General features: G+C 41.3%; 1 protein-coding gene across 4 annotated transcripts in view; it reads right to left on the bottom strand.

The window, feature by feature from the left end:
• Positions 1-15,225, bottom strand: part of SUFU (SUFU negative regulator of hedgehog signaling) — a 95,547-nt gene that overhangs the window by 61,203 nt on the left and 19,119 nt on the right. For all 4 annotated transcript variants that reach the window (XM_080403472.1, XM_080403473.1, XM_080403474.1 and 1 more), the window contains one exon: positions 3,334-3,470. In XM_080403472.1, the coding sequence (XP_080259598.1) occupies positions 3,334-3,470 (137 nt within the window). The remainder of the gene's footprint in view (positions 1-3,333; positions 3,471-15,225) is intronic.

The raw sequence follows: 15,225 nt of genomic DNA, 5'->3' as shown, positions 1-15,225 counted from the left end.
CATCCCAGTCAAACAATGGTTATCGTTGTTGGATTTGATAAATGCTGCAAGAGGCACAGTCAGAAAGAACCTGAGCAAAAACCTTTCATCATGTAAAACAGTGCTGTCGTGCCACATCCTGCCTAATGCCCAACGGGCTTCAGAAGAATCACATCTTCAAACACTTCACAGTTTTAAAGTTTTAACATCTGACCAGAGAAGCCCTGTAAAAGACCAAGGGAAAAACACAACAGCAGCAGCTCATCTGGCTTTGCAGAGTGAGCAGGTTAGACTGCGGGAAATCCTGTCAGGCAGAAAAATCAGTGCCTGATTACACAGGTGTGATGTAAGGGAGAACACGGGAATTGCTCTGGAGACTGCCTGCCTAAGAGGGCAGCTCGCAGGAGTAAAGCAAAGCAAAACAGGACATGTAGCAGAAGGACTGGGAACTCTGCAGAGCAACGAAGTGAGCAAGCTTACACTAAATTAGAACATTACCTCATTTAGCTATGGTCCACTGGTATTGCCCTGAGATCAAGAAGAAACATGATAGTGTGCGCCCCATTACAAGTCTTACTTTTAAATACATTATCCTGTCAGGATTAACCTAATGTCTATGATTAGCCAGAAGATTTTAGCCCGAGAAAGTTTTTATTCAAAAGAGACAAGAGATAAACAAGTTTGTACCAAATAAAACTAGAGCTTTATCACCTGCTGCCAACAGCATACAGTTTCTTTTTATACAGGGCAAGGATTGGTTGGTAATACTTGGTGACAGCACACAGCTGTTTGCTGAAGGGCATGAAGCTGTATGGAAAAAATAAAAAAATCCATATTTTAAGGGGCCTCTGGAGTCCAGCCTCCTATTTGAAATGAAGCCATCACCAATGCTAGATCAGGGCCGTTGTAAGCTTTGTTAAGCTAATTCCTGAACTTTTTCAGGAACAGAGACCCACCTCTCTTATAAACTGTTCCCTGTCCCTTGCTGTCCACCTTATGAGTAAATTTTCCCTGAAGCCCTTCCAGAACCTCCCAGACTACAATTCAGATCTGTAGCTCCCTGGTGTATTATCTAGGGCTTGACCCCACAATCTTCTAACTACCCTTCCAACAGCTGTAGGCTCCCGTTAGATCACACTGCACCTTCTCTTCATAGGCTAAACCAGCCCTGCTCCCCCCAGCTCTCCTCATAGCCCACATGTTCTAGGACCCCAACCACCTTGGACTCTTCTCTCCTGTTTTTCAGCATCTCTTAAACCAGGAGGCCCAAGACAGTAATACAAGTGAGGCCTTCCCAGCGCCATGCCAAAGAAGTAGTAACTTCTCTCAATCTGCTGCTCATGCTCTTCCTAAGGTAACCCAGCATGTGGTCTGCATATTGCATGATAAGCATAACATTGGCTCATATTTAATTTCATATTCAAAGAAAGAAGTCAATTTATGACTCATATACTGGTTTATTTATTAACGTAAATTGAGAGTCAAACACCCAGAGGCTAGAATCCATTAACATGTATTTTGAGTAGTGCCTTTAAAGAGTCATGGTGGATAGAAAGTCAAAACCAGCACGGATAAGCAGAAGATAATACTGGAGGCCCTTAGAAGTTCGCGCCAGACTGATATGCATGGGCACAACCACTCTTTCCAGTGTAAAAACAGTTCATTAGCTTCGAGGTCAGAAAGATGAGACTACATTAGTGCAGGAACCAAACAAGGAAAGTCTCTGCTCTGAGTGCCATCTTAGTCACTGAGAGGTTTGTCCTAAAGTACCCTACCAAATCCCATTTCACTCTGCAGACCTCCTCTCACCCATGAAAAGGGCTCGATAAAAAAGCAATCGCTATAGAGGCTGCTTGATGTGCAAACAGAAGGCACCGAAATACTCTGTTAAAGACACTGTTATGAGAACCTACACTGGGCTAGAAAATTTAAAAGGCTCCAAGAGGAGTTTTATATAAAAGTTAACATATAACATGTTGTATGCTATTTTATATCTAAGAGGGAGACTTTAGACTCAGATGTTTTCCTTAGACCCTGCAGTCAATACATAGAAAATGCAAGTATGAATTAATCACTGCATGGTCAATATCAAAAAGCTACTGTAAAATACAATTTAGGCAGGACAGGAACCTCAGACTATGGCAAAAATTATGAGTCATGTGGATTAGACGCTTAAGGGTGGCAAAAATCAAGATAGAAAGGTGAGCCCAAATTTAGATGGCAACTGGGGAAGACAGTTACACAGCAAAGGTTACCCAGAAAATGCCTGTGTCATTTTAAACTGCAACAAGAGATACTCCCAGTATAAAGACAAGCAATAATCTGTGCTGGCATTGGTCTCTGTCAGTCAGTATTTACAAAAAATACCCCACAAGAGTTGCCACTGTCTCAGAGATTTGTCAGAGAGGTTAGCAGAGCAATTCCTATTTTCACCCAGACCTCTCTCCTTTGAGAGTCAGCCAGCTGACTGAAAACCAGCAATAGAATCAGAAGTTTCTGAGCAATTTATTAACTAGTAGGAGCAAGTACCAAATGTTACAAATTTGATAATCATTGATTTAGAAGGTACTTTGCCTGTAAAGGACCTCAAAGTAGGTTAAAAAAAGTTCTTCAAATATTGTAATTCACATCTTGTGATGCTGGGGAGTGCTTTTCAAGTATGTTATGCGCTCAACCATTCCACCAGTCTTCACGTGCTCACACTACAAAGTAATATTCAATCTACTGCTATAAACAAAACCTGGACAGGGCAATGCAAGAGGACATTGTGTAGGCACCCTAGTTCCCAGTTTTCTGGTAAGTCCCCATCCACATTAATGATTCCCAACTGTTAATTCCTTAGCCTTCCCACTCTTGGAATCCCTTATGACTTACATTTTCTCATCTCAGCAACTTCTTGTTTACATACATTGCTGCAGCTCAACTGCAGAGACCATAGGAAGAGATTTGCTTGTGAAGGAACTGCAACTTTTTTTTGAAGTTACAGCCTTTCTACTGATGGTGCTCCTCTGCCATTTCAGGATAAGCAAATGAGGTTTTCTTACTGAGAGGAGGCAAAACAAACACCACAGAAAAGCAATAAAGAACCATGGGGCAGGCTTCCAATGGGTTAATAACTGTTCTGTATCTTCCGCTTTTCAATACTAGGGATTCGGAGTTACCTGACAAGCAGTTGGGTTTTGTCCCTAGCAAGCTGGGCTGATAGAAGGAACACACTCTTTTGGGTTCCCACACAAAGATAATTCCCAAGATTTGCCTGAGCACTGATGAGACAAGTGTCTCGCAGTATAACAGATGTGGCCCTTCACAGTGAGAGCAGCAAATAGCAAGGCAGTGTATTGAACACTGCAGTACCTGACTGGAAGACGTATCTGGCTAAACCTTGCATTAACTCTGCTGGCCAGGTAGGTGGTGCCGACTCCCCCGTTTCTCTCTTTAGTCGAAATGTCAGCTCAAAGCCAAAGCCACTTGGTCCATCTGTTCCTGTAAACCTGGAGGAAACGAAAAATAAAAAAGTCATGACATACGTGTAACCAGAGCAGGCTTCAAGATTAGGACCATGGAAAAAGGACGAATGTTCTCCTCATAGAAAAGAGAAGTTTAGAAATTATCTTATTTAGGTCTACTGTAGCTCGAATGGCATAACATTGTTAGGTTAGCTGATGTAATACAACTTCAAAGATAATTATCATAGCAGTGTTTTCAGTCAGAATAATGTAGCCTTGGAACCATGACTTCTTTCCTGGGACCAGTGGGATTTTCAGCAACCTGAATTTATTTTTAAAACGTCATTGTAAGTTTTGCACTGATAGCTAAATGGGAATACCAAAGAAAGTGCGTAACAGAAAATGTTATTCCACCCTTGTGAATTCAAATTTCTACACATTGAGAAGTGGGATGCAACTAAAGTACTGGGTAGTAGGTTTCTGGGTTGAAACAGCTGAATATTTTGATGTACAGCACAGAATTTCTGCTTTGCAGATGGTCAGCAGGGGAGAGGGAAACAAGAAGATACAGGAAGAAAGATAATAACCTCTCACACAATGCACTAATTCTTATTTTGCTTCAACATATGCCTGCACTTATTCTCCTTGCATATCTAAGAGGACGACAGTGGAATAGCATTGAATATGACAAGTACTGTTAAAGCAGCAGTAGTTTGGCAGTTTCCTCATTCGACAGAGATAAGTGCCAGTTTATTTGGTTTGGTCAGATAGGGTCTACCCAGGAGAATAAAGTCATAATTGAAGTATCAAGGCTGTAAGAAAAAGGAGTAAATAAGGGATACTACATACTACTCTTGCCTTCAACAAAACTAGTCCTTGAGAATCCTTTTTCCTTATCTTTATACATACAGGAAATTTCCTGTTCCAAGTCCCCAACAGCTAAAAATGCCACATTTGCCTGTGGAAAATGAGAAACCTCCTAGACAAATATGTAAACTTGCAAATTTGAAAGAAGCTGGGGACACCTGTGTCCTTTTCACCACTGTCATCACATCCCTTACTCATTTGCTGTGGCTGTTCCACAAAGGCAAAGGAAAAAAGGAAGGATTTACAGTAAGCATAAACACACTTTACAGAAGCTTCCATAAACTAATATTGTTCTGTAAGTTCAAATGTCCAACACCTGCAGCTACTGGCAAATTCTCTGGAGAAACTTTGCAAACGTCTTGGATGCTAGTAGCACATACGAAGGATACAATGTACAAAGCGTTAATGTACTACTACTAAAAACAGTCAAACAGAGCTGTCAGGAAAGTAATCAGAGCACTTTCCATTTGAAAAACACAGCTCACCAGCAGCACGGTGACCAGCTCCAAGTGTTGGAAGGATTGTCCTGTTAGTAAGGAATTTGAAGCAGAAATGCTTTACAGTGACCCTGCCTTATGGCACGTGTTAAAACTGGTTGGACTTAAGCATTGATGCAACTCCTTCATCATGCAATGTAACTTTATTTGAGGATTCTTCAAGGAAAGTTTGCTTGCAGTAGACTTTCAAATTATGTAATGAAAGTAGTTAAGAAATGTACCCAAGGATAGAACTACACTATGGGACAGCCCAAAGAGAGAACAATGGCAATTATAATACAGCAGTCAAAAAATGCCTCGGCTTTACAGTAAGACAATGATCTGACATAGAGCATGTGCAGGAAGGAAACCTCAGAATTAGTATTTTGTAGCTGTGCACGGCCCCAGGTACATAAACTGAAAGTTGCAACACAGCACTAAGTTTCTGTGCTAACAGATCTGTGTATTTCACGTAAGTTGGTTTACGCTTTGGTTCTGCTGAGCCCTGCAGTTTGGAGTGAAAGTTTCTTTTAAACACCCAATAAATGCTAAGAAGGGGAGGGAAATAATATTTAAAATCTGTGATTGAGAACAAGAGAGTAGGTATTGAAAGTCAGTCAGACATTGGCAATAAACAGGAGTAAACAATACAGCAAATAAAGGCTTTATTTCATTAGTGTGAAAATATACAAAGCATGTCTGCTTCTGTTTCTCTCCATATTATCTTCAACAAACACTGATGAGAATTATATACTACAGAAGCAAATTCTCCATGAATAGAGCAGAAAACACATTTCAGAATGGTCAACTGGTGGACATAAAATCTCTTTCAGGTAACAAGTGTACCTTTAAGCAACAAGTCAAATAATGACATTTGGCTCTTAAACAAAACAAGAGCTTACTGAATAACCAGGCAGCCAGGGAGTAGAATCTGGATGTGCAGTAAAACCTGTATTCTGCAATCAGCATGCAGGTCTACCAAAGAGACTGATACAGGATGGTGATAGCCTCACAAATGCAAAGTTGTACTTTGTATGTTCAGCACCCCTGTAGTGTTTTAGTAGTTTCACATACCAGTTAGCAAAGGAAAACCAGAAATATTTCTTAAGGGAGAAACAAAAACACAAAAACACTTCAAAGTGGGGAGTTTTCAAGGACTGATGCCAGAGAAAAGCATACACCAGAAACTGAAAGACGTTATGAATGGGTCAATTTTAGGAAAGATCAAAGGTAACAAAAAGCCTTCAAGCTGATCTTTCAGTCAAAATTTTTGGAAAGTAAGATGGCTCCCTATTGAATTTCCTCCTTTCAAGGCCGTTCTGAAACAACACAGCTTTACTTCTAATATGCATTGAGCTAGAGTTTAGCGTTTTGGGTTTTTTTCAACTCCACAGATATCTCTGCTTCCCAGAAATAACTGCTTAAAAGATGACCGCACATACTTTATATTGATCCCTATGCAAGTTACTGAGTAACAGAAGTGTTCAGGTGAGTATCAACAAAATTTAAAGCAAGATGAGCATTTAGGAGAATACTGCTGGTCAGCAACATATCAGTAGTTGCAAAGCAGTAAAACTGACAGGTAATATTACTTACATGAGTTTTTTCGTATGTTAATGAAAGAAACTCTAAAACAGAGAAGAACTACTAGAAAATAAATAGAATAAAAGATAAAGAAACAAGCAGTAAGTTATTTCCCTTCTAAGATTTAAAAAAATCTCCGAAGAATCCAAATATGTATTTTCTAAAAAAAAAAAACACTCAAAAAATGCAGCAGCACACAATGCTTATAATTCTCAAATTCTTAACAGTTAAATCTTAGAAAAAACTATTTCCTTATAAGACACTAGTATTTAAAGATTAGACTTAAAATGGTTTTGAGAGTCACAGGTTGCTGAAATAGACTGAGTTGTTACAATGAAAATTTAAATACATTCAATTCACCTGTATTGTGCAGCTTCTCCCAGGTCTATAGTGTCTTTGATCTATTTAATTTTAGGTTGGTAATTTGTTTTTGGAGAAACTGTGACACGTGGCTTTTAATGCTTGAGATTATTTAAGAAATCCTTTATGTTTAAGTCAGACAAGTCTTTTATAGGAAGAAATGTTAATAATCAGAATGTGATTAGGATAGTAATTTTCAGTTAACATTTTTGCCAAATCTTTTGCTTTTATTCTTCAAAAAAAGTCTTGTATTTGAAAGTAAGTTGAATATAGTTTCAACAGCTACCACAAAATTTCGCTCAGTGAGCAACGGACCATAATCCAGGACCAGAGCTTCTGGCCAAAGTCTGGAGGATGTACATGACAATGGAGGCAGACATGAGCTTCAGGAACTAAATAACCCCTTGCCACATGTCTCTGACCCTTGGTCTAACAAAAATCACAGAGAATAATCCAGTAGCCACGTTATACAGCCTGGATTCTCTTACAGAACTAGGGAGTGAGTGCTTACACTGGCCCCAATTCCAAAATTTGTGAGGATAAGTGCATTGAGAATGCATTAGTCCACTTGTGGAGAGGAGATTAACAGCCATGGCCAATAAACACGTGGGAAATAACTTTGCCCAGTAAGAAGCCCAAGACCTCCAGGCACACATACCATACGAATGGAAGACCAAGAAAATGGCTTTTCAGCCCCCACAAGGATAAAGAAAGCCCTTCCTTATATCTGGGCTGTAAACTGCTGCTCATTCCCCCTATTAACTGTGTCCATTTTTGTTAAAGGCCTTACCAACAACACAAAAGATGCACCTATCATAATCAAGAAACCTACACATGATCAGGGAGCTAGTAAGTGAGATTTGGCATAAACAAGTTAATTTATACCAAGATGTTTCACTACTTCCCTGTGGAAACACTGGATTCCCATGTCAGCCTCCTCCTGCAGGGTACGTCCCCACTGCTTAGGGGTTATCTTAGGAGGCTGCTGAGGAACTGGACAAAACAAGAATCACAGGCTTGTAGATGTTCAACCTCATGCTCCTTCCCACAAGTTCCCAATTTTCAACAAACTTCCAGAAAAGTCAATCACCATCAGCCAGCCACAGTCAACCAACAAGCTAAAAAAAAAAAAGGTAGTTCCAGAAGAGACAGACTGAAAAAGCACCATTTCCACAGAAAATTGGGTGGAGGGGTGAGGATAGCCCATAGATGGAAGAAGTCCTGCTAAAGCACACAGAAGCCAGGTTTGCTCATGCCCTCTCCTACCGACTCCCCCAAGTTCACTGCTTCCTGCACCTGTACTAACTTGTTCCCTTTCAAGCGGGCAGCAAAGCCTCCTCAACAGGTTATGCTGACCTCAACTCCTGTGTCAACTGCAGAGGTAACACATTTTTCTTACACACTTTTAGTTCTACAGAAGCAAGATTCTGGCACTATTGGGGGTTGGTTTTTTTTTGTTGCGCAAGTGAGGTGGGGACTGGGGGGTGGTTTTGGGGTAGGGTTTTTTGGTTGTGCTTTGGTTGTTTGCTTTGCTGTTGTTTTTTTTTTAAATCTGAAGGTGATTAATTCAGACTACAGCCTATTTAGAAGAAAGGCCTTGGAGCTCAGTTCAGCATCTCAACACTAAAGTGCTTTGCAGGTCATTTCTTCAGCAAAACAACTACAATACAGCAGTCCAAAAGTGCCTTAGCTTTACAGTAAGACAGTGATCTGAAATGAAGCATGTGCAGAAAGGAAACTTCAGAATTAGTATTTTGTATCTGTGCATGGCCCCAGGTACATAAACTGAAGGCTGCAACACAGCACTAAGTTTCTGTACTAACAGATCTGTGTATTTCACATAAGTTGGTTTATGCTTTGGTTCTGCTGAACCCTGCAGTTTTGAGTGAAAGTTTCTTTTAAACACCCCTAAAATGCTAAGAAGGAAACAAAATACATTCATATTTTGCCCCAAAACTAAAGATACTAAGTATATGGAGACAGCATAGATTGTATTACACCCACCACTGCTTTGCCCCCTCCAACACAAAGGCACATCACCTTTATAGCCAATCCCATGGCAAAGCAGTCATTCAAGTTTTCACAAAAACAAACACTGATGAAGAAATTCCTGGCTTGCTGCATGCCCACATGGCACACATCAGATAGTTTTATATTATGACTACAGCAGTAATGGAAGGCTCTGGTGTCTGCCAAGTCAAATCCAATCCTATATTTAATATTAAAACCTTATTTTGTCGCATGAACAAAAATAAACCTTTTGAAAGCCAAGGTCATATATTACATGCCATTCTTTGGGTTAAAGCTCCCTTTATCTGTTCAGCAAATCAGCTCAGCAGAACAGACCACATTGCAGCACTAAGCATACCCTGAAGGACCCTGGCTTGTTCCTTTAATGAGGTAAGAGTTTCACTGATCACGATATTTAGTTCCAGCAAAAGAATCCAAAGAAATAGAGGCCCCTTTATTTACAGAGCCATGTGGCTGGGCCCCCCAAGCCCCCTGCCACCCCATGCTCTGCCAGGCCCTCTCCTGAAGCCACACACAGAGAACTGAAAAGCTGCTCCCCTCCACAGCAAAGTACCCAGGGCGTTTTTCACATCAAATAACCCAGCTTAAGAGGATCAAAAGCCAAACTAGCCCTTTGCTTTAAAAGTAGCTCTGAAAACCAGAGGCTTTTCAGTTTAAATCAAAGCTATTTGCCAAAGCATTTTCATTCTCACTTTTGCAAGGAATGAGAAAGTTTGCTTCACTGCAGTGCAAAATGGCTGTATTTCTGAAATTCTGTTTTTGAAAGCTACGCAGCTCTGGACAAGGAGCAGAGTGTATGAGGTGTTTATTTTTTGAGAGTTTAAGAGTATGTGTATATAAATATATTAGGTGAACCAATCCCTGAAAATGGGAATTTATGCAGGGAAATGCTGGCCCTACACCACGATTATTTCAGCCAGGGAACAAGAAGAAAGCTCTTTCAGGGTATTTGGGATAGTTAGGACTGCACTTTCAGAAGTCACAGCTCCACTCCCAGTAGCTCCAGGGAGATAAAACAGGTCTCTTCTGGGAAGCCAGGGCAGGCTCACAGTAGTCTGGACTGACTGGTCCCAGCTTCAGCCTTCAGCTCCATCAACCACTACTTTTGTGAAGCCACTTAAGATGCCTTTTGCTTCAACTCCCTAATTGCATTTCCCCACATCTACAAAGACAAAGCTTCCTGCTCTGCTGCTGGTGAGCTGCTCTGATACCATTTCGAAGACTGCAGAAATACAGTATCACTATATCTCTAAGCCTGGCATCAGGAGGAGCTGCTGTTAATTTCCATCAGAAAGCAGTTTTAATTCTATCCCCCATGTCCATTCTCACACCCAAAAAACTCACAGTAACTGCCAGCCCATAGCTTTTGGTACTCCAGATCAGCCTATCAGGACATTTTATAAATTTGAGAAGGTGGTTAATCCAAGCTGATGGGCAGTGCCCATCATTCTGCTTGATCAGACCAAAGTATTTGAAGGCCCAACGCTCACTAGTGTTTTAAGTCTGCATAGCTAGTAACCATCCCAGAAGATTTTTCTATTAGCAACACAGAGACCTGTTGTAGCAAAAAGCATCAGGTCATTAAGTACCAATGATTGAGCAAATCAAGTCATGTAATATAATTACCTTTTCACTGCTCACGTCACCTTACAAACAAGCAACACAAACAGTGGTCTCCTGTCTAAAACCCAAGGAGAAGACCTCAGCAGCCTCTTAACAGCCATTAACATCTTAGTTATCTCCATCTCCTGGGAAGGACATCTGGCAAGAGCTGATGTGCCCCAAATAAGATTATGCAGAGTCAGTTTTCTGAATTCAAACTCTGGGTGCATTACACAATGTTCTCCCACCATAAGCAAGTGACACTCAGATTCCAGAGCTTGGGGGGGATGGGGACACGGGACACACAATAGAAAGAGGGAAGGGATGGGTGAGGGGGTGGGTCGGGAAGAAGTGACGCTACCTAGTGCTTCCAGCATTTTGCCTAACAGGAATATTATTTTTTTTTAGTACAGCTGTCAAACAACATAAAAGTCTCATACAAGAGCCCTGATGGCATGCTGGGACACTCCTGTGAAGCAATTTCAGAAGAAGATAGGCACAGCAACCTCCCTACGTGAAAGGCTTAAAAAGTGTCCAGGAAAATTATTTCAGCCAAAATCCACCTGCTCACTCACATATTCTCCTGGGTTGTCTCCTGGCATTGAAAAAAGCAACAATTTTAAAGAAAACCCCATAAAAATATCAGAGAGAAGCAGGGGGTGGTTATCTGGACATCAGATGGTTATCTCTTCAGACAGGAAATTCCAGGAGCTCTCACCACCCCAAACCTGCAAGCAGAGTCTTAATGGATTCATTTCTAACTTGGTTCAAGAATAAGTTTCACGCCTAAGCAGTGCAATTACAAATGCAAAAAGAACACATGCTCAAAGATCTCTGTTCATATAAAATTAAGGTCAGAAAGCAAGTGACACACACATGGTGCTCGAGAAATCAGTCTATGGCTATGACCAAAGCTGTCGCTTAGAGCTTGCTCTTGCAGTACATTACATCAAATGTGTAAGCCATCAACCAAATGCAAAATCTTTCTAAGAACAGCAACTTAAATTGTTGTTAGAGAATTTTTCCAATATCTAAATCCAAACAGCTGCAGAGGCACTCGCTCTACAGTTATTTGGAGGTGGGTTTCTCAGCTTTCCAAAACTTGAGATAGACCTGAGTAAAAATTGTGAATCTATTTGTGCTGGCCAGTATGAAAATGCAACTGTGCTTCATTAAGCTACCATTCAGCGAGTGAACTGCTGTTATGGGGCAGAAGGGGAAGAGGAGACTCCAATTTAAGTTTCGCTCACATATACACAACCTGAATTGCACACACTTTACTATTCAGCTTCTTCAGAACTCAGCTGGTGATGATCTTGGCCCTGAAGTCTGGAGATTCATAGTTTAGGTTTTGTTTTTTTAAAATTGTTTCTGTAAATAATGGATGTTGATTCAACGGATAAATGATTTTTCCTCTAAACCTTCAGACTACAGAATCAAGTCAACCGTACTCCTAACTCTGCAGACACAACTGTCTCATGACAGAGAGTCACTTGAACTACTGATAACACAGCAAGGGTTTCCAGCAGCTTTAGACACAAACAGCATGGGAATTGTTTTGTGCATTTTGTAGACCTGACATACTGGCCACTTTTTACACACCTAAATCAGTCAGGCATGTGAGAAGCACTTGGCACCTCAGCACCACTAAAATGTGTCCACACCACAGTCACCTACAACACACAAGGAAAGGCTGGGCACTGTGTTTGTTCAGCCTTACCAAAAGGAGGCTAAAAGGAGGGGGGGAATCTTATTGCTCAACTACCTACTGGTAGAGCAAAGGAAGGACAGAGCCAGACCTTTCTCAGAGATGCACAGCAAAATGACAAAAGTAGATTCTAGTTATGTGTATCTGGAAATCTTTTTCACATGACAATCATCAAGCCCTGGAACAGGATCCAGCGAGGCTGTGGAAGTTGGCCCTCTGAGTAGCCATCAACCAGAAACTTTCAGAGGTCCCTTTCAGCCCAAGTGATCCTATGAAGCATCACAGCCAAGAACACAGGTATGAACTTATACTACAGGTACTCTGTGTCCAAACCCAAGTTGGCAGGACCCACAGCTGGTAATTCACAAACATGAGTTAAACTCATTTAGACAGAAGTAGTTACTATACTCCGCTCCTGCCCAGCCCCATGGGAAACAGCTCCTGAGCTATGCTCTCTCCAGCCTAGCATGCTAAAGTAAACCACCATCAGTTTTCAGGTCATTTTAATGTGCTGGGCTGCAAGTTAAGGCAGTTTAGGAGTTGCTTCTTGGAGGTTCAGTTGTCCATGCCATGAAAGTAGTAGCATCTGGAAGAAGGATAGGATCCCATTTAGCTGCTGGAGGTTAATTACTTTGAGCTCTAGAGGCTTGGAAGCATTGCTGTCTCATTCTGGAGAGCACCAAGATACAGTCATACATGTATGGATAATACACGTAGAATAAGGGCAAAAGGCTGTAACGGCCCTGTTGATGCCAAAGGGATCTATCTGCTTCATCATTAATACTGAGTCAAGAAACCGCACAACACTTCTGAAGTCCTAAAACAGCATCAGGGTGACCTAAGTTTGAATCTCGTCTGTTACAAACTTCCCAACCTCCTCAAGAAGTTACTTAGGAATTTACTTCTTAGATGTAAAATAATGATATTTCCCTGCTTCAAAGAGTAATGTGGCACACTCATCATATAGGAAATGCTTATATACTCCATCTATCGAGGTCACAAAAGCTGGGAAATTAACTCCACATTCTGCACAGCATGGACAAATAACTGAACATGGGAAATGACTAAAACAACAAAATATGAAACAGAAGGTTGCATGGGATGTGTCAGTCTCTACTCCAGCAAAATCTGTCCACGCAAGGGCAGTTTACTTTTTATTTTCTCTGTTTTATGGTGTATGGATGTAGCAATACCAGTAGGTGATGGTTTGATCTCTCATTAGTCATAACTAAACCGACAAGAACAAACCATTCCATCTTCATGATTCCCAAAACACGTATTAAAAAACCTACATGAAATCAATTGACTAGAGAACTGGCCATGATTTTCAGCTTGAGGGCTCACATGTTTCTCCACAGAGCCACCCAGGCCTCCCACCTCACAGCCAGCAGAACCCATCCCAACCCAGCTGATGGGTCTCTGAGGACAGGTTCTCAATGACCACCTGCAGCACGCTGCAAGAACAGTGAGCACTGCAAGCAGGGCTGCGCTTCTTGGCGCCACAGGGAAAGTGCAGACAGTCTCACTGCAATTGCTCGGGAAGTTGCAGCAGAGTTGCATCATCTTAATGCCCACTGAAAGGCTCTGGAAAGAACAGCCAGGAGTACAATAAGGATTTACTGTTGCATTCACAGAACAAGGGGCAGGGAATAGTGAAAAAGAGACTTGCCAAGATCTGTACTTTAACATTTTACTGAAGCTGTCTATTCATGCTGCACTTTAGAGCTACTCATCCTTCACTTCTACAAGGTCCAGCAGATCAGTGTTCTCATTTGACCAGAGCTGGAGGTGATTCCGCAAACAAAGCACACTGTCACTGCGCTATACAGTGCACTAGGGAAGACCACCTTTAATCTGCACACAGATCCCATTTCATATTGGGACTGAATCCTTGGCTCTGATACACTGATCTTTGCATAGCCTGCAGGGAATGGTAATACATCTCCAAAACTTCACCCAAGGGCTCAGCTGCAACCTCATCAGGCAAGAGAACATAACCAAAGGGCCAGTTCAAGAAAGCATGGCTAGGAAGGACAGTATTGCTGTGCTGGGAAAAGGGCACCGACTTTTCTTGCAGTGTCTGCTGGCTCCTGCCTAGCTCTGACTGTGTAAAGTTCTGCAGCTGCTGGGAGGAACCTATTCGCATAACAAAAGCAGCTTTCAAAAGCAGTATGGGAGGGTGGAAAGAAAAAGAGAAAAACCCAGAGCTAGAAGCTAAGTGACAGCTACAGTTAGTTTTTTCAGCATTGCCTGAAGTTTCAGGCAAGTATCAGGGCTCCAGTATGTTACATAGAACATAAACGTGTCTTCCATTACTTCCCTGCTGGCTAAAGAACATATGTTACAAAAAAATCATGCAAGAAACAACTAAAGTAAAGCACACCCTCAAGCACATTTTTAAGATGCTCATACAATTAAGTTCTCAGCTGTACAATAAATGAGCTTGAGGCATATAAGGTATTTTTGGAGCTTTTAGAAGCCTGACCTTCAATGGATTTCAAACAGGGTTTAGGCAGCAAACATGTTTGCTGGATCTGGGATTCAATCCCTGATCTTTCACTTCCTTAGATGTGGAAATAAAGACAACACTTCCTTACTTGCTAAGCTGTTACATAGTCTCATTTCATTGCAAAGGGTACGCTCAAAAACTTACAGATGAGCACCTTAAGAGATCTTAAGCAATTAAACAGGCAGGGAAAAGCCCTTGGAGTTCAAGCTGTAATTCCAGGGAAAAGAAAAAAGCACCAAACTGCTGGTGAAAGACTCCCAAAAGGGAAACATGAGACAGCTGCGATGAAAAGTCTACTACTTATATTTATTTTAAATCTGCCTTTAAGTGCTAAGCTTCTCCTACAGGACTATCATTCCTTTGAAGCATTGGAAACTTTCAGAGGTAGGAATCATAGGCTGATATTTTTGATCTATAGAAATAAACACCTGGCTTGTCAATGTTACACTGCCTCCATCCATTTAAGACAAAATCCGAAAGGATAAAATAAATCTTGGCCTCTTTAAATCAAACAAAGGAAGAAAGACAGCATCATTCCCCTCCTTTATTTCAGTAGGTCCAGGCTTGCCCCTAAAGATTTTAATGGTGGCAAAATAGTTTTGTCTCTCCACCAACCACTTCAGTTATGGAAACTGCAAAATGGCTCAGCTTCTCTTACAAACA

Source organism: Falco punctatus (assembly GCF_963210335.1).
Source record: "Falco punctatus genome assembly, chromosome: 9".
In the NCBI taxonomy this organism is placed as follows: Eukaryota; Metazoa; Chordata; class Aves; order Falconiformes; family Falconidae; genus Falco; species Falco punctatus.
Note: the sequence above shows the minus strand (reverse complement) of the source record. Positions and strands in the feature narration are given on the sequence as shown.